The sequence below is a fragment of the Charadrius vociferus genome, unplaced genomic scaffold, assembly GCF_000708025.1.
Source record: "Charadrius vociferus isolate BGI_N301 unplaced genomic scaffold, ASM70802v2 scaffold1028, whole genome shotgun sequence".
In the NCBI taxonomy this organism is placed as follows: Eukaryota; Metazoa; Chordata; class Aves; order Charadriiformes; family Charadriidae; genus Charadrius; species Charadrius vociferus.
This window is the reverse complement of record NW_009649564.1, coordinates 327,482-353,458: the sequence shown is the minus strand read 5'-3', so window position 1 is coordinate 353,458 and position 25,977 is coordinate 327,482. Positions and strand designations below refer to the sequence as shown.

Below are 25,977 nucleotides of genomic sequence, written 5' to 3'. Positions count from 1 at the left end.
TTGTGGAGATTGCTGTAAAATCTCAAGAGACCTGTATTTTCTGTTACCCAATGAATATTACAACTGTGGATGTTCTTGTATTTCACCAGAAAATGTCTACATTTTTAGTAGGGCTGAAGTAACAAGCTACTTAATGACATATAGTGTGTTTAAGTCATTTTGGTTTATTGCCCCAAAACTCTCTTCAATACCACTGCCACTCCACAAGCGAAATTATACCACAAGTGAAAATTTATACTTTCAAAGATAAACTTTCATCTCTCTTGTGGTAAACCTCATGCAGTATATCAAGAATTTTTAATAAACATACATCTCTTCATGTTCTATAGTTTCTGCATATTATACAAAATATTTTCTCTATTAAATACAGATTTGGTGGGTGTTTTCTTTTTCTTCTAGAAAAAGAAACGAAGGAATATCTTTCCACTGACAAACTTTAAGAAACTTGAAACAAAAGGAAAAATAAAATCCTTTATATTGGCTTGAGCTTTTCTAGCTATGATTGGCACACGTGAGGCTGATGACATTAGATTTTTCATTGAAGTTTAAAATAACGCATCAAAGTATTACTGCTTAGAGCAGAAGCAAACCACATTGTTAGGACAACCACGTAATTTAGTTCCCATGCTAGCGCTGCACTCGGTTTTTGGTAGATTTTATGGAACAACACTTCACCAATAAAAAACAGATGGTTTGTGGACTGGTAAAGCACAGTGCATATGGCATGGCAGGGCTCTTCCCAGTGCCTCCCTGACAAGTATTTGGGATGAAATGGTGGCACAGCTGAACGCAACAGGAGTTCTGCCACTGAACTGAACATGGCCAGAGTATCATCCTCAGAAGTTATGAGTCATCCATACGCTCGCCCGCATCACAGCAAATTCACAAGCTACTGAAATCAAATTTCATTTCAACTTAATTATTCGCAGTGATAACATATTAGGGCATTACATTAAATCATCATTTCTGGACCAATGTTGTTACTATTAAACTTGCTGCTTCATCAAGTTTACGTGCATTTTCATCATTTGTTGCCACAGGATCCTTTGTCATTGCTGACAGGTAATCTCAATAACCTTCAACATTTGGGTATCGAAAAAAGTAAATTCTGGTTAGATTCACACAGGGTGTATTTCTTCCAGAAGGGGTACACAAACCCTAGTTTGTTATGGACTGGTTCCCAAAATCAAGCAACACACTAGTCAACATGAAGAAGAAAAGCAGACATGTTTCAGACACCTGGATCCCAAACATTCCAAACCGTGCTTATGACGTCAAAGACACAGACAGTGGTTTCTGTGCCCATCATTCAGAATGCTGCTGCTTATGATCCACTGCTGTTACATTTCTGCCATCGCAGACCTTTTCTAACTGCAGGGATCACTTCTATAATCCAATTGCTTCATGGTCAGAATGCCTCATATAAATGACATAATCCCTAGCTTGAGCATTCAGTCACATGAGCACATTCCTTCCCTATGCTTATGTTTTCAAAAACCTGTTCTTCCTACACAAATAGTCACGAACTCACTCATTTGATTTGTGCCCACAGATTTAAGCGATAGGGAAAAGGGCTGCTAATGACTTGCTTCAACATTGGAGCAAGATTCATTTCTTTACATTTCTAAAAACCATTGCCAAGAAAAATCTAAGTTTTAAAAATACAATGGAACAAGGTCATTTACGTTGATGAGATCAATAGATAAAAATGTTTTGGAGATCGAAATTACTTTGAATCATAATCTCCCTTAAAAATACATATTAAATATATTGGCAGTATAAGCCTGAAGTCTTCTGCTTCAGGTACGTAACGAGACAAAAATTGGCGTAATGCAGCAAACTGAATGGGTTAGTTTTGCCTATCAATTTCCCCAAGATAGCCAGTAAATTACCAGAAACTTTAAAAGCAGGTCAATAGCACCATATTTCTTTAGCTCAGCTCAGTGTTAAGAAAGCACAGCAGTCTCATCATCAAATATTCTTCACATTTTCTTCCATGTAACTATCAAACAGATTGCCCTAACAGAAGCATAAAAACAAAGCATCAAATTCTTCAAACACCATTCAAAATAAGCTCTCTCTGGCTATGTTTTTAAGCCTTAATTGGCATTTCAAATTGGCAGTTGCATACAAAATACTTTACTATAACAAATTATTCCCACTGTACTAATCCATTGGTGACCTACATAAGATGTGACTATAAGGAATCTTCAAACAGTGAGATCTACTGGTATAGTAAGTATATATATTTTCCCCATCCCCGGAGGTGTTCAAGGCCAGGTTGGATGGGGCTTTGAGCAACCAGGTCTAGTGGAAGGTGTTCCTGCCTAGAGCAGGGGAGGAGTTGGAACTAGAAGGTCCCTTTCTACTTTAACCATTCTATGATTAAAATTTAGTTCAATTAGTGAAGTTGGTGATTTTTACACTTCCTCTTAATTCCCCACTAACATTTATAGCAAAAAAAAAAAAATTCCCCACTTTACATGTATAGCAAAGGTATCACACAAAAGCTGTTCACTTGTGTCAGATGCTTGGCTGTTTGAGAGGCCTTCACGTACCTCTTTTACTGGAAAATATTTACACCATAGCACACAGAACAGACTTGCCTGTCCTCAACGTATTCACCAAGTAATCCTCTACTAGAAGTCACTGTATCAGAGCAAGACGCAGATGTCCAGACTCTTCTTCACTCAAAACTAGTGGCTATGCCTACTCTATTCTATATGCAAAACACATTTAATTCCTTTTAAATTGACAAAAATGGCATCTTCAATCTAAGTAATATCTGTTCATTACTGCATAATAGCTTTAATAACCAAAGACTCATGCACACTGGAGCACACAGAAGTACATTAGCATCATATGCACTCCTATTATGAATCCACACTTTATGATACTTAATCTCTCCTTTAGCAGAGACTGCAAATTTCTTCCATCTCAATGTCAGAAAGTCTTTTGAAATAATAGACATAAATAGGAAGTAAAAAACTAAGATTCAAGACCATACTGTTTTGAACACTTGAACAATATTTAAATATGTGTAATTTGTTTTATTATTTGTTCCATTATCTGAGAAAGTAATATTTCTCTGATACTTACAACACTTGGTGCGCTCACAGCTGGTAGTTGCAAAGAAATTTGAATTCAGATTTCAAGATTGAGGAATTTCTGGTGAACACCCACAACTAAATTAAACCAGCCCATTAGGATTCCTTCATAAACAAAAGCTAACAAAACATCTGTCTGGCAACAACACCACATACCCAATTCTTACAAAACGTAGTAACTGCAAGCAGCAGACAGTTTCTGCCTTATCTACACAGTATAAACTCAAAAGTTTCAGTGTTATACTCACAGCGAATTCCATAAATCATCAGAGGATCAAGTTGCTTCTTCCCATGCTTCCCTTGGCCTGAAAGGTTGGAGATGGCCTGAATTTCCCGATGGAAAAGATAATCAAGCAATGTCAGCGCCATCTTCTCAGCTGTGCGGCAGTTCGTGCTGATGTGCAGCATGTCAGCAGGGGTGATGGGGCAACGGACCCGCATCTCAGGATTATTTTCATCTCCAAGCCATGTCCCATTGGGATAATCCTCTAAAAAAGAGATCGTGGATATTCTAATTGTGGCACAGAATGAAACAGTCAGGTTCAAGTTACAGTCAACATTTCAAGTTATCGTGAGCTCTTCCAGTTTTCTTTGTAGTCCCCATAAAATTCTTTAAAATTTAGCATGACTAATAGGCTTACAAAATTTCCTTCAGATAAAAAGTTATTCTGAAACCCACACCAATGGTGACCAAAGGTTATTGCCATTAATGTTCTGGCCTACATGAGGAACCGGTGCAATTAGTCCAGATGTCTAACCTGCCCTCAGATATCTTTTTAAAAGTGTCTCATATTAGCATCCAACAGCTGAAAGAGAATACTATAGTTACAGTGTTCTCATTTATCAAGTTAGTCATCCTCTAAAAACAAAAATTACTGCAACCCCATACGATTCTTAAAGTACAGCTAATTTCAAGAAGCTAACAGCTTTGAACCACATTTTTCCCCAAAAGCATCGGATTAAAATGAGTCTAAGCAAGGTTATAAATTTAAGAAACTATAATCAATAGTGAACAGTAACTTATTTAATCACTTTAAAAGAATATTTCAAGCAATGACAATCATTCAAAGTGGAGCCAGAGATCCCAATCAAAATTTCAGTTTTTCTTCAAATTTACTGGCCAGTAGCCTACATTATTTCCTAAACCCACAGTTTACCAAGGAACAGGCCCAGCATAAACATAAGGAATCACTAATCATCTGCCAACTGCATCTTCCCTTCTATTCAAGTATAAGATCATTAGCAGCAGAAGTATACCTAACTTCTTATATATAAAAATGTGTATACAAGAAGTTTTTTTTTTTACTTCTATCCCAGCCTCTCAGCTGGGCAGGAAAAACAGTATTCCTCTTAAAATGAATAGGTAAGCCCTCACTGGAAATTAATCTTTGCAGACAATGCCAAAAGTTAGCAGATTAAAGACGAAGCAGAAACTAGAACAGAGCTCATAAGGACGACCAATCCCTACTGAAGTGGAGAATGCAACACAGGACCTAGGATGAGACTGTCATTCCAGATAAAACCAAAATTTCCAGTACAAATCTTGACAATGCTAATAGGAACTGGATAAAACAACATTCCAGTACTATTTCAATATTCACTGACACAGACCATTTGGATTTGATTTTTGTTTGCTCAACTTTGTGGAGTAAAACAAAGCTTCCCAACTTAATAGTCACTCAGCCCTTCCATACTAGAGCTGTATCGTATCTCGTTGTTTCACACACCTTCAGAATGGTAAAAACGTGAACCAAGTTACTCAGTTACATGATTTATCTTTCATTAAATTCCTTTAAAGTAGATTTTCATGGTATATACAAAGTAACAAATTCCTGTTTTCCATACCCCTTCTGGTCACACAGCAGGGTTACAGAGTTCAGACAGACCAGCACATCCTTTTCACATTGAACAGGACCCCCTGAGCAAGCAGCATCTTTATTTCCAAGTACTGGCATAGGTTAAGCAGCCTGTGTTTTACTACACTTCAAGCCAAAAGCACGCAATAAAATACAACATAAAAGCAACTCAGACACTAAAAAACACTTTTCCAACATGACCTTTGGGTTGAGTCATACCACATGTCAGATGCAAGTTTACTGCAATGAATAATGACAGTATGAAGCAAACATTAGATTATGCAATACTGATATATCATTATAAACATCAGATTATCAACTATAATAATTTGTAAGGAAAAATATTTACTGCTGATTTATGTAGCAGCTAGTCCCTCAAACTTTTTTTCTGTTGAAATCAGAACTTAATGCTCTGTTCTGAATATATTTCTATAAACTCACAATTCTTTTATATATATATTTTATTTGAACCTTACTTTTTATTCTGAACTATGTAACATGGCACACTAGTTGTTTTCTGCTTACAGGACAAGGTGCCATCTGAAAAATAAGGTGGTTCAGATTAATTACAACTTGTTTTGAATGCCACTGTGTCTGGCCTCACCACAAGTCTGGTTAACATTATCAGGGAAAACAACAGTCTGTTCCTGAAGATAAATTGACTGTTTTATACAAATTTGGGCAGAGCTGGCAAAGCAAAACCATCTCTGGATAGATATGTAAGTTTTTCAAAGAAATTCTAGGAAGCTTGAGTAAATGATTCTATATCCTATCAAAATCTTACTGCCCTGCTAGTTCACAGAATTACTACTAAAGTTATTTCTACTTAATGGAACAATTTTCACCTGCAGTCTTGTTTAACAAATACTATCAACTTAAATGAACCAAAGATTTTTTTTCAGTTTACAAAGTAATCTTTTTTTTTTTTTTTTTTTTATTACTGGCAGGGAGTCTAGAACATACTGTTTTTACCACATGCAACTGTTCCTTTATTGCTAACAGCCTGGAAAAAAGACACTATCTTGTTATTCTGACCTATGAAGACATGCCCCACATTAAATTACCTCTTGCGTTTTCCTCCTGCTTTAAAAGCTTCAGCAGAAAGGGAATTTGCTTTATAATCATTTTGCATTAAGCGGAACTCGCATGACTAAAGTTAAACATGACTACTGTCTCACTGCCGCTACTTCAGGGCACAAAAGCTAAACTATTCCTTATCGTATATAAATATAATTCCTACCAGCCTGCCAACACATCTGGCACTTTGCATAAAGCAAATATGATGAGCTTGGCACACAAAAAAATGATGAAAAGTGGAAGTACAGTGCCAGTTATGAGGGAGGCAGAACTCCTCTGAACAAGTGATGTGGTATGGGAGAAGACAGACTGAATAAGGAAAGAGAAAAAAGACTGGGAGTTTGATGGAAGTTCTCTCTGAACAATTAAGTACATAAATACTATTGAATAAAGCTGCATCATTTGGAGCTCCTAGCACTCAAACATCCTTTCATGCTTACTGAAACGGTTCTTTATGTGTATTATCAGGGATTATATGTAATATCTAGATAGAATCTAGATGAGTCAGGTTATGTAGTGCATCCATTGTAATAGCCAGATACTGAGTCAGGACTCCACCAGGCACTGTGCAACCATACACAGCTGCTTTCATTCCTTAAAGGCTACCAAAACACAAATAATATGAAGGGTTGGGGAGGTGGAATATAGTCAAAGAACACACTTTTCTTAAAAATAACGAAGCATAAATGCACACGCTCTCCTGCAACTCAGTTAATCACACACCTTTTTTGTTTTGCCCTGAAGTATTTTTCCTTTGTTAATTTTCCTGATGGCCTTGCTGCATTTTGAGAGCTATGTGGAAAGGTTCTTCCCTGCGTTTGTTGTTTAAGCCAAACATATCATCAGAGAAAGGGCTCTTGATCTTTTCTACTTCCAGTGTTAAAAGTCCTGACATTTTAATCTGATTTCCTCTCTGTACTCAGAAGCTTATTTCAATGACAGACAGACTAATTTCTAGCTCCTCTTCAATGTTTTTTTAAGATCAGAAAATTTGCCTTTATCTCCATTCTACTGAATCCAGAACTAGTACACTTTCCAATGCTGTTTTCAAATCTTTTTTACTGTATTAAGTCCATTTCTTTTATCTTACAACACAGCTGACCGTTCCTCTGTTTCGGCAGGGACGTGCAAGAAGAGGAGAGGCGGCCGGGGCTGCTGCGCAAACACGCATTTCTATGGAAACAGGGCAAGCTAGCTTTAAGGTTAGTATCAAGAAAACCTATGTCAAGAGAACAAAAACCAGACAAGAGTTGCTGTGGCTTTCAGACTCGCTCTTGACATGTGTATGCGTTTTCCCGCCCAGGGAGATGACAGACACTTAACTGTTACTCACGTCTTTCCACTGGGATACAATCCCCTAGTTCAACACGTGAGCATTAGCAGTAAGACTAGAAGCAAAGTTAGGCTCTGCTCTCTTGCTACGTGCTGTCAATCACTCCTTTAAAACAGGGAAAAACAAAAGGAAACACCCGCCCACATGAACACTTGAATTGACACTTTCCATTATTCCGAGTAGTTGTGTTTATTTTATGAACAAGGCTGGCTGGGTGCAAAACTGGCAACTGCAGCAAAGGAAAACAAATGGTAGCTGCAGTAGGAAGGCTGAAAGATGAACTAACCTTAAAAAAAAACCAAACAAACAAAAAACCCCAAAACAAAACACAACCACCACACACAACAAAAAACCCCAAATCCTAACCTACAAAAAATAAACCCCCATTTCTAGAGAAATTAAATAGTATTTTGTTTGACGTGTAGAAGATTCAACATTATATTTTTAAATAAACTTCTATCAGCCTGAGTCCTCCGCCCCTGCAAGAGTTCACAGGGGTAGTGATTAACTGACAGAGAATACTCACTTTATTAACTAGCAATCATTAAATATAAGGAACAGAGCAACAATCAGGCTATATGTTAACCTACAAATCTAGCAATGTGATTTAAAGCTTCTGCTACAAGAAAGGTTAAAGAACTACCTTTAAAGTTATGTTCACCGAAACCTCCTCCCACCACACAAAGCAGTTAAGACACTGGGAGTTCTGGCAAAAGGAAGCGTACAGCACACACATCCACGAACATCAGAAACCCTGGACATAGAACTGGAGTTTTACGCCTGACTATTCTCATGGGGAAAAAAGGCTTAATTTCCATGTAAATATAAAGGAAAGATAGCCAGAAGAGTCTCATGCTCCAACTATAATCTTCTGTACAGCACACAGGATTTGCCTAGCAGAAACACAGGTTCCAGTTAACTTCTAAGTCTCTGTGGTTACAGGACTGGTACACACTATGAGATATTCTGAAAATAATCCTGCACTCTCCTGCTCTCGTGGTTTCTTCAGCTGTCGGATAGACAACACACAGCACAAAAGAACATATATGGGCACGTAGTACCGAAGCATACTTATCTCAGCAAATACTATGGTGTATCTAGATGTCTCAGCATAACATCACTGAGACCACTAGTTTGCTAAAAATAAGGCCTCAGTTTTAGTACATGGTTAAATCCATGAGAGAAAGAGGAGATTCACTTACTTTATGACTCATGGAAGACCAGGAAATTTATTCAACAGAAGTAGAAAATGAGGGCTATGCAATCATCTGTAATTTAAAACAATCAGCAAAAAAAGAATACAGATAAAATTGAGAAAATTAAAATCCATGGACTTAAGAGGGCTTTTTAAACCCTTAGAAAATGTGTCTCATGTCAGAAAATCAGGTTTCCAATTTAGATTTTGCCCACTTTCTTGTTTATTGCATCTTTGTTATATTTAACTTTACACAGTGAACTGGACTTAATTCCACACATCACTGTGACAGATACCTGGAAGAAACCATTGTTCTCTTGTTTGATCCCAATAATCAAAAGAAACTATAGCAATTCAATTTCTATAGTTTTCTTCGTTTTTAGGAAGTCGCTGAAGCTCCTGAAGTCTCATCAGTGTCTTCATGTCAGCTACAAATAATATTGTTTTAAGGTACAAGAAGTTTGATATTTAAAAGTTCATTCTCGCTGTCTGTATCTGGTCATAAGGAGCTTGGCAGGAAAAGCAAAGTGCTGCAAATGATCATATAACTTGCGAGATTTGATCTTACACTGAACTGGAAAATACTGTGGACAGATAAGCCTGGGCCACGTGCAAATAGCTGCTTGGATTCACATTTGGAAAGCAAATTCTGAGCGCTATTTAATACTACTATTGTTAAATGACTGTTTCAGATGCAAAATTGAAGCGAAAATATGTGACTAAACGATTTCATTTGGAAAAATATTATTCATCCTTTGATTAACACACTATGTAGACCAGCTTTCCCTTATCTTCTCAAAAAATACACGTTTACATTTCTAATTCTGTATTAAATGCAGTAAAAGGAATGCAAGGAAAGCAGATCGGATATAAAACTATCATATATGGTGCCAAACATCATATGCCAGTGTAAAGTTCTCTGAACCAAATTCTAAATCAATGGATCTTGCCATTTTATGTGTATCACTTAAAAACAGCTTTCATGGATCTCTGTTCAAGAGTACTTCACGTACTTGGGAGATACTAAGGACAGTGTGTTTCTTTCTTAGTAATTTCAAAGTCTTGGCTTTAGCACAGACATTTTAAAAAATATCTGCTTTTAAAGCAGCATAGTAATGCTGAACAGGACATTCTTATACCACAAAGATGAGAGGTCCTGCTTTTTTGTCCTTCCACATTAAAGACGGGACAGTAACTCTATTATGAAAGATTTAAAAGGATAACATAATGTGCATTCATGTTTTAGGAACAGATGCTCCTCTTGTTTGTACAGTAAGTCACAGATTAAATATCTTAAATGTTACCACCATATACTGAATGTGTGTAAGAACAGTATTATTATAATATTCCTTACATCTTGAAGCCCCTTGTATCTTGAAAGCAATATCTACTATTAAGCAAAATAATACTCTCATATCTCCTAGAGAAGTGTGCAAGTATAATCACAGTGCCTTTAGATAGCTTATTCTTTAAGTATTCAAAGTATTCAAAATTTGAGCTTTCTTGAGCTGAATTGAAGCAGCTGCTTGTTAGTATTTTTTCTGTACATAAGCTGCATTAAAAAAAAAGAAAATATTGTTTTTACCAATATTCTAATGTGAAATTTTGAAGAACATGTTCTTGTAAAATTTTTCAAAGTAAAATTCAACATCTTCAGAGAAAACACAAAACTGCCTGATCACAGCAAAACCAATTCATCAAAAAAAAAATAGTAAACATATTTGGATATTATCTATTCTTTGCTTTCTGCTATTTGCAAACGTTTCTTGGTGTAAAATAGTACTTCGTATAAAATTCTGAAACTGCTACTTAGCACAAGCTCAAGACTTGCCAGAAAGAGTTCTTCATGAACTAAGTGTTATCTTTTATACGTGAATTTCAAGTAGTTTACCCAACAAATGAGAAATCACAGGTAACAGCCACACTTTTTGATTGTTTCCTATAAATGCAAGAGTGTAACACTCTTCAATCAGAATCAAGTGTTGTGGAGGGTACTACGTAAGTACAGGACAAATACAACGTCCCTTACCCAGCAATTTTACAATCCAAGAATATGACAGGAGACAGTGATCTATATATACTTATGAGGATCTCCTCCCAAGGAAGTAGAAGAAAGCATAAAAGTCTCTGTGAAAACATTACAAGCAAGGAAACCTGTCATCTATGGCTGAGGAAGTTGGAGCAACTCTAAACAGTAACTGGGAGATGGCAAAGGACAAGGTCCCTCCTTCGTAATGAGGGAGCCATAGAGAAGGGAAAGGGATGGAAGGAGAAGATGATGGGGTTAAAATGGCAAGTTTGGAAAATCGTATTTGTAAGAGCTTTCTGAATATAAGGCCAGAGAGGAGGCCTTACAGTAAATAACACGGGAGGTAACTGGAGTCTGGACAAAAGACTGTTATTTTCATCTCAGATGTTATCTATTAAGAACATAAAAGTTTCCTTCTAAGCATCGGTTGTTTGAAAAATCTACTCACCATTTTTACCAAAACTTATTTGTTTTTAGTTACTGCAACTTGCCTTTCTTCGTCTAATGCTAAAACTCTTCAGTTAAAAAGTTTAGACAAATATATTTGAGAATGTCAGATATTTTTTAACAGATTTGCGGTGAGCATGAAAGTGGATACGGTTGCCAGGTTATAGCTTAGTCAATTGAAACCCATCCCCGACAGGATTACAGCCACATACCAGTACGAGAGAATTCATTCAAGTCAGAAAACAATATAGGTACTTAATATCATAGGTTTAAAACTTCTGTAATTTAAAACTAGTGTGGATCTAGTGTTCTTCACAGTATTATTTTTTGCACTTGAAGGCAAAATCCAAAAGAACGCAACAATGTTAGGATGAAAGCTGTCGTGAACAGAGACTATATGTGAGGCCTTACTTACCATATAATCAACCAGTACCACTATCTTCAGAGATTTAAAGGCCTAAAGAATCTATTTGCAAATTAAGTTCTATGCAAGAAGGATGCTAAATATCAGGTGTAGCATTTTAGGTTGCTGAAATCCAATTCAGAGTCTACAGACCTTTATAAATGTACAAGAATTCTGGAAAGCACAGAAAAATCTCCTCAAAGTAACAGTCTAAATGTGTCCTTCTATTACCACCCTGGAAGTGTAAGAAGTACAATATCCAAAAACTGAAGAGGAAAACAGAATAGTGCCATCACTTAATTTAGCATACAACGAACTGCCACACAACTTTTTTTTAAAAAAAATAAAAATAAAAATCAGAATGTTTAGTATATAAAACTTAATGGCTCTCCTACTCCAAAATCTATCAGTGAAATCAATGAAATCTCTTCCTGTGCTTTGCTTTGCATAATACAGTGAACTGTACAAAGTTGGAGGGTGCCCATGACATTGAAGTCACACAATTCTGCACATCTTCAATACACCTAAGAGAAATATCAACTCCATTCTAATCACGGCTGAACGCATGGATAAAAGTCACTGCATTATAAACCACTTAACACACATAGCAACTAAATCCTCAAACAGAAATGGACAAACAAGGTTCTTATAACAGTTCATTACAAAATTAACATGTACATAGACATCAAGCCCAAATGATGATGTTTTAAAAATGTTCTTCATTAATCAATTGCTCGTTTTTAAGCCTAATTAGAAAGTTCAAGTTTTTAAGAAAAGCACAACATAGTTTGAGCTGAGAATATGCTGTACTCCAAAACTTACAGTAAGAACACATTCATGTCAAAATTAACTGGACTCTTAAAAGAGAAAAATGCATCTATCAATTGTTGACATTTACTTTAAACACTTCTCAGTGATAAATGTTTGGGGTTTATTCCATTAAACAAGAAAGATGTAATCCATGCTGGGTGAAAAAAAAAGGGGGCGGAGGGGGGGAAGAGGACAACAAACAAGAAAAAAGTTCCCTATTTTTTTAAACACAGGTTTCCTCCAGATTAAATAGAAAGTATACAGTGCCTCAGGAGAACACAGCAAAACCATTAATTTTCATTATATTTACATTGGTTTTGTCTACCAAAACCTTTCAGAAAACCAGCTTCTATCCAAATTCTTAGATACTCACACAGCAAAATGGTTTGTTTATAAGTTTGACAGGTCATGCTATAACTCATGTTTGGTGGTTTCTTTCCTCCAGAAAACGTTTCTGCTAAAACAGGCGTGTTCACATACTCAGAGAATAACTACGACACAAAAGACTTCTAAAAACTTCACAGAGAAAACTTTTATAGGAAAAGACAAAGGTGTACTTCCTGATGTAAACTGCTTAACTGCATTTCTGCCACAATATGTGACTTACCTATATAGCTTTGAATGTTTCAAAAGACAGAGAGAGAAAGAGAAAAGAAAGAAACCAGACTTGGGAATTTTTTTATTTAAGTGCACTGTGGGTAAGGACAGTTTCACAACTGCCAGAGGAGCTCTCCAAAAACCTCTTCCAAATCAGAACTTCCTAGCTAAGATTATAACTAAGATAATGACACAACAAAAAGATCTCTGGTTTGAAACAGTGACTCTTGGTTAAAGTGAGGACCTTTTTAAACATCATTAATGTACTGTGTTAAAAACACAAGTAGGGCATTTTTTCCTAAATCAGAAAAATAAAGAGAAAAGAGATGGACAATGATTAAGTCAATTAGACCTTACAGACAGTGCTTACAATTAAGATTTTAGCATTGCTTGAACAGTTTAAATTACGAGAATAGAGCAGCTTGGACGGAGTGTTATTTGGTAGGTTGTATGTTTGCTGTTTTAAGACCTCCTTGGTTTTTCACTTCTACTCAAATGTGAGTTCAGTAGTGGGTCACACCTGGGCTTCTTCATTCAGTAACTTGTTTCCTTAGTACAGTAAAAAAAAAACAAACATTTATATTGTTCGCTTGGGATTTAAATGAAGGCTCCAATCCAGATCTCCAGAAACTGAAGATTCAAAGTTAATCAGTTTTAAGGTGATGTCCCTTCCCCATTTAAACTCTGAGAGCACCAGTGGCATTCAATTCTTTCAAACTGTGTTTCTAGAGGAAGATACCTTCTTAAAAGAGAAGTGTGGTAAAACAGAGTTTTAAGCTTTGATCTTAGTATTAAATTATCCTCCAATTTGTAGAAAAGTAATTTTACATATGATTATAAACTTTTATACTGTTTATACATCCATACCAACTGCTCTTCTCTAATTTCCCCAGATGATCCACTTGGGCTGCAACAAAGTTAGAGTAAAGAAGACATGCTCCAACATATGCATTCAAAACAACAAACTGATCACTTTTGACAGTTATTAATGTCTATGGGGTAAAATTGCAAGTTAAATGAAAAAACACTGGTTTTTAGTCGACTGAATAAGGATACATTTGATATTTTCTATGCCAAAAACATGGCATTAACAAAAACAGTAAGTCACTTAACTAGTAAGCTTTCTACCCTGTTTTTAATTTGATTTTACACTGGTAATTCAATACTGAACAATTCTATTCTTGCTGGGTTTTATCTTCAATTGTGCAAGATTACTTCATGAACACCACTTTTAGAACTGCTTCAATGAATACAGCAGGTGTTGATATTTCTCCTATCATCCCCATGCAAAAAAACACCACTTATTTCAAAGTGAAATTTGGAAAAAATTCACAAAATTTCACAAAAGTCAAAGATTCAGTATCTCCAGGTGCTTTCAGTTAATAAACACTACATCTTAAAATCAACACTTTGCAGACCGTTAACTGCATCTGTAAAATGGATGAGAATTTTCATTTTTCTGAAAAGCAAAAGAAAGAATCAAGTAACTGTTGCTTAAAGAAAAGAGAGAACATGCCTTACTGCACGTGCAAAAGGAGTAATATACAACTGAAGATCAAATAAAGTCACAGTGTTCAGCTGGGGGCAGGGGGGAAACAACCCTCATTCTACACCATTATTGGAACTGGCTCCGTGTTTCTATATAATTATTTTTCAGGAATAGAAAGGCAATTAACATTAATTTTTTAAACTACTATATGTGATTAGATGCTCTTTGAAAATAGCCAGCAGACAGCAAACAATGCCTTTATATAAAACTTTTAATTGAAAATATCCATAAGTCAATGCCATATCTGAAGTTAGCCAAAGCCCAACTATAAACACAGTTTAGTTTTGCTTTCTGGACACAGGAGGACAGATAGGAGTCATACTGAAAACCTGTTGTTTAGTCTCAGTCCGTAAAGGCTGAAGTACTCCATTCTCAGCCCCTCTTATTTTACAATCAATTGAGATTCCTTTGAGCAACTCGAAGTCACTCAGAATTCTTTCATACACAATGAAAGAAAGCTGATGGGTGCTATAACTTTTGCCCTTTACTGCTGAAGAAAATGAGTCTGCACAACAGACCTATTATTCTTCATCACTTGCTTTATTAATAATTTAATTTCTGTGACATACTGCAGGCTAGTTCGCTTAGCATTCCTTCTGTGCAAGTGGTCCTCTCATCTTCGTGAGGGCAAGAAGAGGTAGGTGTCTGGGATTAGTAATCTGATTCTCAAAGCATTCATCAATCTCAGAGAGATTTTTAATGGATGAGCGTTCTAAAGGTCTGAAGAAAATCAGATCTGAAGACATTAACGGATTAGCTGTTTCTTCAAAATTTACATATACAACAATGGCATAAAAGGCCACCATCACATTTGTCTGTGCAAATCTGTGCCAAACAACCAAGTCAAAAAGGGCATTCTACAACAAATACCCTCTTAATGTTAGAAACTTTATTCCTGACATAGCTGACACAGAGTTGTATGAAATATAACAGACTCTATAAAGAGTACGTTATATGTATTTTCACATCAAAATATCGGCACTATATGCAACCTGATCATTTTTTTTCAGAGGAACTCCTCAGACAGCCTCAGTTTTCTTTAGTTCTCTATTAACCCATCATTAAATACTTTTTGGAAGCTACTCTGTGTCACAACATACAGTGTGACAGAACCTAAAAGCTCTTTGTAATATCCATATGTTGTGTGAGTATCCATAGAAGTCGAAGAATCTTAGGTTCAAATGCCTTAGAACAACATTTTCAGAAACAGTATTTGGTGCATGAGACTTTCAGTAGACTGACTTCTGAAGTTTTCTAAGTATCAAAGTTTAGTTCTGTTGGTCAGTTCTGAAATTATCAGATGCACTCTTAAATACTCAGGTATTTATATTATAGTTTCAGGCTATCTTGAATCAATCCTTATCACTAATTGTATCCTAAACTGTTCACACCCAACATGTTTTTACCAGTGGCTGGAGATCATGCAGAAGAAACCGAATCACTCCTAAATTAGAGTCCTTTGTTTCAATGTTAAAGATCAAAAAGACAACACATTTACCTCTTAAGTACAAAGGTCACCTCTTAAGTGCATTCTGCCATGACCATTTCCTGAAGTAGTTTATTCTTCTGTGGTACATGAACGTAAATATGAACTACCCCATCTAGAATAACACTTAAGTAAATGTTCAACAAATATGTTTTTAAAAGTAACTAGGAAAATTATTACATTGAAGTATAGGATTCAAATTAGATCTGTATAAAAAAAAAACCACTGATACTTTCAAACTAATCATAAAACATAATTTATCATATATTATTTTCACCTAAACCTCAGAGTCCCTTATATCATCTTGTTGGTGATTAAAATGCATCAACTAACATTCATTTCAATATTTTCAACCACATAAAATAGAACATCTTTATAAGGCTAATCTAAAATTCTCAGATTTCACTACATTTGATTGCTTTGTCCAACACCTAAAGAATTTTCAGAAAAATCTGACACTACACACTATCAGGTTAACAGTCTGTTTTTAATATGAATTTCCTTATAAAAATAGCTTACAGTTGCTAAAATAACTATTTATTCATTACAGAAGGAGATGGACTAGTAGATTTTATTTCCCAGAAGTCACTTATTTTCCTGAAATATTGTTATATTTCAACTTGGTGATAAGAAATCCTGCAGGTTGCATGTGTTAATTTAAAGGGTTTACAATATAAAGCTACACTGCTATAGTGGGGCATACTTTTTAAATTTTACAAGTAATTTTAATTAGCTGTTCTGCCTGTAAAACTAGTAAAAATGAAACAAACAACAACAAAAAAACCAACACAAAAAACCCAAACAACCAAACAATTCGTTCAGATTCATTCACTCCTATCTAATGCTTGCTAGATTGTGTAACCATTCAGGGTTGGACCCATGATACGCTCTCTGAAGCTTCCAGCTGAATCTTAGTTCATTCCACCACCACACGTACTTTGCGCAAGTTGCCTTATAGTTAGATCAGCATACCTTCCGAGTTCAGCGTAATAAGCGTGACATTGTTCCCAATACTTTGGCTTCCTAGTTGTCCGCTGTTGGAAACTGAGTCACTGGCCTCAGAACCACTCTCTCCATCTTCATTGTGACTGTCGTCATGTCCTGGAACTTTCACCACTATGGTATTCTGCCTACGTCCAGGAACAGCACTATGGAAAAGAAAAGTACGTAACTTTGGGAAAACACAATCCTTGATCACAAATAGCATCATTATAAGGGGATTAAAAACACTAATTGACAAAATTAGATGTATTATAAAAGCAAGCCTACTCCTGTTTATAACTAAGAGCTATCCAGCAAAATAGAATAGAAGGAAAATGGCAGAAGAAATAAAAAATTTTAGATGCACACTTTCTAAATTTGCATCAATGGAAAAGTCTAGGCCCAGTGCATAAAGCAAAAAAAAATATTTAAATAATTTATAAAAACATATTACTTAAGAATATTTTCATCTCCAGTTTGACGTAATTTAACATTTGCCTTAGATAGTATGAATTTTAACAAGCCTTACTGGGCTACTGCACGCTCTTTCTTCAGCTGGTTAAATACAGGGTCTTGGCGTGCTCCCAAATGATCATACATCCATGTAAAAAACATGTAGCTATGGGCACTCTTTCTTTCAACTGCCAGATTTCAACTAACACTGAATTATCTAATCCCAGATTCTCCAAGATGTTCTCTCCCCAACAAGAGCGAAACATTGCTCTGTGCCTTCACTGCTGATATGAGGTTTCCTTAGGCAGCACTGTCAGCCTGATAAAATACTCAAGTACCGGTTCAATGATTTTCCCTCCACTATTACCTAGAACGTTCCTCATTTTGCACTTCAAATTACTGAAGAGACTGATACTGGTCTGTCAAAGGAAGAAACGAAGGAACTGCTACTAACTTGCTAAGGATATTTTCCAGAGAATCCGCTGCTCTGCTCAATGGCTCTTCCTGCCCAACCATCTTGGCTACAATTGAATTCTGCCGGTCATTGTTCAGTATTACTGTGGTCTGAGGGACAACGCTGCAAGACAAAAATCAGAGAGGAAAACAGAATGTAAAGAAGGAAATCTTATAAATAATACATTAACAGTCTTATAGTTTAAATAATCTACATAAAAACTCTAAGCCTTGCTCGTTCTCCCAGCATCGTGGTTATGTATCACATGCAAAAGCTGGTAATCCATTCAATTTGACATCTGTACCATCTCAAGTACTCAATTTTTTTTTCAGAGGACGGATGGCTTCAATGGAATTCTATAAAAGTCCATGACCCCTGGCAAAGTGATAAAGAATTCATCAACTCAAGATACACAGAAGGAAGTCTGTAAATCACAGCTTCAAAGAGCCACCAAATCCTTGTTTTGAAAAGTCTGAGTGAGCGTTTTCAGAGATGCTACAGACAACTTACATGGTAATGCACCATTTTTCATAGGTAATTCCTAGGAAAAAAAATGTAGAAGTATTTATTGCAAAATCAGATGGTGAGCTTAGTTAAAATGCATATATTGTCCTCCAGGCCTGGGGGCTTGTGGAGGATGGGGAGACGAGAGTGATACTAGGGGCATCAGAGCAGAAAAGAGACAGCTGTAACTTTAAATAATGACAAGACTAAATTATTTCTTGTTTGCATTTCACATACAAAAAAAAATAATCTAAAACAAACAACACAAAAGCATTTCGTGTGTGAGAAACCAGAAAGCCTTCTCTATCACTTATGATGACAATGTAGAAGGAAATAACTAGAGAAGTGTTGCATAGAAAAACATACTAAGTCTACACTAAAATACAAAAGTAATTATGAAGTAAATAATTGTCTCCAGCATGCAGCTTATAATCTAATTTGGTTTCAGAGATAATTACCACACCATTAGTCAATCTTCTAAGGCATGGTTTTGATATTTAAGACTGTTTCCACTGTGCTCATGGTAAACTTAAGGAGACAACTTAGAAGAACATTTGTGGTTTTGTGACAGAGAAGGCTTGCTTCTTTCTCTTTGCTTCCCACAGTAAATAGTCCGCAATTGTTTTTACTGGTCCAGCATCTCAAACGTGACTGACGGTCATTTATTTTTCCTAACTGTATTCCTTGGCTAATTGCTGAAACACAAATTAAACAAATCTGATGACAGCAACTCTCTGTTTATTTCAGCTGTAATAGAGTGCCTGCTTACTTCAATATTCACATGGCTACATAACACTTTATGTGCTACAATATCCATCGTTAAGACCTAAAGAAAAGATAAGAAACTGTCGTAACAGTCAGCAATAAATGGATCTCAACTTTGGCACAGCTAAAATGGTTGACCACAGTTTTTTTGGATATAAAAAGCCCCAGGGCCTAATGCCCTGCCTCCCTCTTACAGTAATTGCATCTGTTGCTAGCAACAAATGGGATTCCTCATGGACTGCCAATGATGTGTTGGACTGCAAACCTTGAGAAGCTCTGGAAGATGTTTGTCTAATCAAGTACAGAGTGTACTATAGCTTTCCATGTGTATATGAAATTCAAATTGCGTTAAGCAATAAATGGGGGGGTCTGTTGTTTTTTTTAGTTGCTATCTGGAGTATAAGGGTTTATGATGCTTTCACAGTCACCTTTTAAAAATTTTCTCCATTACCAAAAGGGAAAAAAATTGGACATTTCTTATTTTAAAAAAATGGCAACTTCTGTCTATTTTCTCAATGCCAGCACTGCACATTTTAAAAAAATACACCAAATACTTGGTAAAATACTCTGGCAGGAACTTCTGTGGCACTGCTAGCAGTTCCCCCAGTCTAGCAGCAATAAGTGTTCTCATTGCATTTCCCAAATTGTCCAAATAGCTACATTTTTTGAAGTTTTTACAGGCCAGTTTAAAATGTTTGAGAATTTTACAGTTCATTTTAGACATTGTTCTTTATCACCATCTTTCTTGCAATCACTTCTGAATGCCTGTTTAAAATGTCACTTACTAAAGCTTATTTTTAATGAACACTCTGAATAATTAATTTCAGCTGTAGAGATAAATTCAATAAAATTACATTTATAAAGTCCTCAGGATTTTGCTCCTAATAAGTTTCTATTTGAAAAAGAGTCTTAGCACTAAAACTTGACATAAAATAAGGAAGATGTTGGGGAGGGTTGCCCCCTTTTTTTTCCCCCCAGAATATTCATTTTTAAGGAAGACAATCTAGAGAGTGAGCCTGATGGCATTGGGCTAATTTAAGAAAATTTAGAATAAGGAAATACTTCCATACAACCCACCAGTACAGATTTATCCCCTCTTCAATGCATCAATGTATGTTCAAGCTTGCTTACTTCAATGCATAAACTTTTTTTTTTTTTTCCCAAATTTATCCCTAAACAAACGCCCATGAAAACACTGGCTCCTTTCTAAGAATTAACTTTACCCAGTAAGTAGAGTGGATGATTGACAGGAAAAATCCACCTTCACAGTTGTTTTGGGAGGAGCCACTAACTAAACATACCATTTTACTGACACATATTTTCCTGGCTATACAGCACAAAGGCAAAAACAGACACCAGATACACAAGGAAAACCTCTGTAACAAGCCACAACCACCACCAAATTGTCTATTAATTGTTTCACATTTGGAAATCAACTGTTATCAAGTTGTAACAACTCAAAGAATCTATATAAAGCAATTTGGAGAGAAAACAGTCGCACAGAAAGCACAGTGTTAGAGAACAGCTAAAATAAGCATTGGGAAATGTTCACCACAGCACAAGTCTACAACCACCAACGATCCTTCCTCTGTGATTAACCTGCCGGAGTAGATACTCTAAATCTAGTTTGAAAATAAATGAATGAAGTTTCTTGTCTATTACCAGGAACCATTAGTGTTGGATAAGAGATTATTTCTGTGTTCTGCACCTGCTAACACAGACTCCAGTAAAACTCAATTCTTTTTCAGTGTCAAAGCAGAAGGAATTTCTTACGTTTAATGCTTAACTCTTGAAGAATGATGCTTTCAAAAGCAGTCTGCATGAGGAAGATGAGGTAAACTTTCCATTCAAAATGTCATAAATGTTAACCAAGAAACTACGATTCTGGTCTACGTTCTACACGGAACAAGAATGGCTACAAAATTTGCCAACAAGTTCTGACAAGGAGGCATCCTGAAGAAGAAATTTTTTAGATCTGTGAAACTTGAGCAGTTACTTATCTGGAAGAAAAAGAAAATAACAATTGGGACCAATACAAGAAGATGCCATTATGCTAGAAAAGGGAGAGTTTCACAGGATTGTCTTAGACTCCAAACTGTACCCAGGAACAACAGATATTCACAAGATTCCCTGCAGATAAGGGAATGTGCTTCCCATTAACTTTCCTGGGAGACGTTCTATTCTGTTTTCAGATTTATTTACTTTAAAGAGGCAACAATAAGAAATCTGCTGAATATATACAAAGTTAAACAAAGAATTCTATGTAAAGTCAAATCATTAAATCAGGAAATCATTAAAACTTATTACAGCCTAGTACATTCTCATACTAGATTATTCTGATTTCTTTTTTCAGTCTGTACATCTCATAATGAAGATCAATCAACTTTAATCGTTACTTATGTACTAAAATACAGAAAACCAAAATCACAAAGAAGGACGAGGAAAGCTTCTGATATTCACTCAGATTCCAAATGGAGCAATTCCCTCTGTGAGTGCTGCCAGTACTATACTCATAGAGAAGATGGAAAGAAAATATTAAGAGGGGTGAGGGGGAGCGCTTCAGAAACCCAGTGTTGTTGCACAGGCTTCAGTACTTTCCATTTGTGTTCACATATTCCTTTCCCCATAAGCATTAGAACTTGGAGAGGCTGGTTCTGCAATTTGCCTGTTCTTGGACTCAACTTAGTAAAAAATGTAAAATGCATGCAACCTACAGATATTACTATATTTGGGGAAGTTTTTTTTAAATGCAGTTTAACAAATAATCTGTTAAATTACAAGTGAAAGCATTTCTACAAAAATAAACATATCAGATAATGATTTTCAAGCATGCATATTTAGCCTCTGTGGTTTTTTTAGATATAAAAGGACATTCTATATTTTGCATAAGAAAATTGGTGCCAAAGGTAATTTTCAGTATGGAAAACGTGTGAGTCATAGATATGATCATTAGTCTTAACTGTTGGGTTTTTATTGCCAATAAACTGTCAATCACACAGAATGCAGCCAATGACATAGAAGTACTTTTGGCAATAGCAGGACCATCATCTCCTCCTCTGCCCAGACGAAGTTTTCATTTAGAAAAAGAGAAAAATAAAGCAAAAGGAACTAACTGACATTTCTATCTTCCACAAGGTACAAGATCAAAAGCATTTCTCCAAATGGATAAGCACTACTTGTGGAAAAACTGGGACTGAAATTTTCAGACGAGAAGTTATTCTCCTTGTTTTCCTAGACACACTAATACAGACCAGTTAATGGAATATTTATAGCAGTGTTCAACCAGTTAAAGAAAGAAGAGAGTCCTCTGTTTAGACCATTTCTGAGCCTCCTTTGCACATGTGAACATCTGCAAGTAAGTAAAGAAGAGCTCAGAGACAGAGCTCAGCTTAGAGACATTCAGCTAGCCACATCCACACGAACTGTAGTTTCCTGTCTATCTAATACTTTGTGGTCACTACAACGCCCACACAGTGTGTGCTGCTTATCGGGAAGGCAGGGCTCCTGAGGATATCGTTCCCTTCTTCCTCTATCATACATATTACAAGGAGACGCAGAAAGAGAAGAGATCAGCAAGGCAGGAGTTGGAGTTGCTGCTGGCGGACTGCTTAGACTAAAGGTCTCCAGCCAAACACAGTCTTAAGGAAAGCAAGTCTGGGGAAGAGACCTTCACCTCTAGTGTTCACTGGTGGGGATGAACATGAAGACTTAAATGCATAGCTCATGCATGTGTGGGGGCTCTGGAGGAATATTACAATTAGCCCTACCAAGAAGGAAATCTCTATGTTTTTCAAATGGTATAGAAAAACACCATTTTAGACGTGTGGCGTTTTCCTTACTTTTTTTTTTTCTCTCTCTCTTTTTTATCTTTCACTAACACTTGTGTTCATCTATAAGAACAGCCGCTCTTCAGGAGGATATTCTGTTATTCAGGAAGATAATATTAAAATGCTCTTTCCTCTTGGTGACCGCCTGCTTCCTTTGCCTTCTGCACATACAGTTAAGATTCCCTATCCAAATAGGAATGAGAAAACTGACTTACGAATTTAAACTATGGTATACATGAACAAAACCACAAACCAGCAAAGCATACACAAAATTACATTGCATTTATGCCCAAAAAAATGAATGCACCTCCTCATCTCCCAGGAGAGAGAAAACTTGCCAACAACCAAACCATCCACTGAGACAAAGACCAGGGGGACACCTCCTATAAGATAGAGAGCCGTATGGGCACTTGAACAGTTAAAGTTTTAATGTCCCTAAACTGTGCATTTGCCTAGTCATAGCCATTTGCCAGAAAAGCAGCAGTGTTATCTATCATTTTCAGTAAGAGTTCAGTCATCAAAAATTATCTTTGGATTATTTGCATCTGGAACATCACATAAAAGCAGACATTATAAAGATAGCACTAATGATTAGGTCCTGTAAAAAGACAAGCCAAAGTCCACCAGCCATCACTGGAGAGAGATTCATGGATCTGAAAACTGAAAAAGCTGTAATCAATTTATAGTAAAGATAAAGCAAATGCACCATTTATTAAAACATACTGTTAACAGTTTAAGAACATTTACCATCAAATTTTCAGCTCAAATAAGTAAGAGGCAGAATTTTTCCAAGTTACAAAATACATCTAGATAGAGTTTACTGTACTCAGCCTTACCTACAGAGAGCGTCTCTGAATTGGCTGACAATCAGAAAGACATGAATTACTGGCTTTAAGACCAATTTTATCAACCAGTTTTACAAGCCAGTAAAATCTGTTGTGGATTATTCTGCTCTGAGAAAAGCTAAACACACCTGTACAACCAAGTGTAATCATTCATAAATGACAACACCCATTTCCCACTAGTTTACTAACTAGCCAACAGGCAGATAGCACTACAAGTGACTCAAAGAACCTACCACTTAAAAAGTCAAGCTTATTACTTCAGGGATTTTACAGCACCTGTATGTGTACACAAGCAACTTCATACCCTTTTAAAAAAACAAAAACAACCCACAAACACTCTTATTTTGAACCCAACTGAAAATCCATAAAAATTAAATGCACAGTGAAATACAGTCTCCAAAGAACCTTTTGGTCAAAGCAAATACACAAAAGCAGCAAATCCCAGTATGCCCAGGCCATGTACAAGCAACATAACTAAGACTGAAAATTACTGTAACAAATGGCATTATTAGTCCTCTACTTTTGATTATGGACAAGAAAAGAACAGGTCATGACATGTAATTTACAGGTTAACACAAGCCTCTAGAGATCTAAGTACTCTAAAATACAACAGCAAAGACTTTTTTTTTTAAGACAGTATAAAGAAATTTACAGTTGTTACTCTTTGAGCCTTAATTTGCTGAACTATTGCTAGATAAGCAGTAGTACTGCAGCCTACTGGGGACTGTATGAAACATGAAATGAGAAAGGCTGATCTAATAAGGTAGGAACAGTCGTTTTCCACAATAAAATATGTGGGTTTGACTGATCTTGAACACAGTTACTATGAATGAAATGATCTACTCCGGCCTTAGTACTCAAATAAAAAATTGCTATATGTTTAGAAAACACTGTATGAAACAAAAGTAAAGACTCTGAACTGACAGTCAACGCAGAAGAAAAAAAAAAAAGGTATAAAAAGAAGAAAGAGTAAGAGCTTTTAGTTGATTAAAAACACAGACATGCTTAGTGGGACTTCTACATATTACTAGGCAGGCTATGCTTTTCGCTATCTACATAGTTTTTACACTTAAATACCTTCACGAATTTGGCACAAGATCAAAAAAAAATTGAGGAAGCTCTAAACCAAAGCAAAGTACACTCACTAAATATAAGAACTTCTTCAATAACTTTCCGTGTCCAGTTAGAAGTAGAAAGACTGGCAAAAGGTAACACACTATACATCAATACTTAATCAAGGTTGGTTACAGAAGTGCAGAATATTAGATTACACTCACAAAGAGGAGATTATTGTCACTTAATACTTCAGCAAAATGTTACTTTTCCTTAGTAAACACACATCCAATCTATGACACCACCTGTACTACGTACATTCCAAACAGAGCAAAAAGCCCATTTTTTCCTGCAACTTCTAATGCGCCAGAAACAAATAACAACTTATTTAACATAGATTTTATGATCAAAATACCCAATACCAATATAAATTGTTCTATTTCTACAGGGGAAAAAATCAAAGAGACAAAAAAATTTATCACCCATGTAGATTATAGAAAACTCCCACAATACTAACACAAAATGCAACAAAATAGAGAAATATTAGCAATGTTATTTGGGTAGAAGGGTAAAAAAGAAAACCCCTAAAGGAATCAGAACCTTGCCCATCCGATCCAGAGTGCCAGAATGTGCAATAAAAAAAAATTTCAGACCGATTTGTTAAGTTAAGCTATGTTATAAACAGGAGACTAGGCACTCTAACTTTTTATAAACTACAAAGTGTGCATATTTTATGATGCAAACTCAAATTCAAACGATGCAGGTAGGATCCTTTCTATACAGTTAGCTACTTCTAGATTTATTTTCCAAATTTTCTTACAAATTCTAATATCAGCATAAGCTTGACTCATGTGGCACTAGATACTTGGGGGTGATGGAAGTGGTGTTATAAACTGGCTTTCAAGACACTGGTTACAGCAACTGAAGCGTCGATGGTCACCAGATAACAAACTGCAAATAAATACAACACTAGGTTTCTGCAAACAGAACTCAAACACACAGCTCTCTCAGAGCCAGTTCGTAAATAATTTTCATCCTACATTTCTTTTTCTTGCTTTACGTAATTACTCTACTAGTTACATACACTTGCCACCACACACACACACTTTACAGAAAGGCCACTACTGCTACTCTGCAAGCTGGTACTGAAACTTTCATTTCCATATGGCCTGAAGGGATATTAAAGAAACACCACTCTCTCCTTTT

The 25,977-nt window shown here is 36.0% G+C and overlaps 1 protein-coding gene across 4 annotated transcripts in view; it reads right to left on the bottom strand.

Annotated features, from left to right (window-relative positions):
• The window catches only part of BANP (BTG3 associated nuclear protein), a 140,497-nt gene that overhangs the window by 100,049 nt on the left and 14,471 nt on the right, over positions 1 to 25,977 (bottom strand). For 2 of the 4 annotated variants that reach the window (XM_009890039.1, XM_009890037.1), the window contains exons 4-6: positions 17,778 to 17,900; positions 16,862 to 17,037; positions 3,356 to 3,595 (exon numbers count right to left, since the gene is read on the bottom strand). In XM_009890039.1, coding sequence (XP_009888341.1) covers positions 3,356 to 3,595; positions 16,862 to 17,037; positions 17,778 to 17,900 — 539 coding nt within the window. The remainder of the gene's footprint in view (positions 1 to 3,355; positions 3,596 to 16,861; positions 17,038 to 17,777; positions 17,901 to 25,977) is intronic. The other 2 variants (XM_009890041.1, XM_009890040.1) reach the window with 1 other exon arrangement.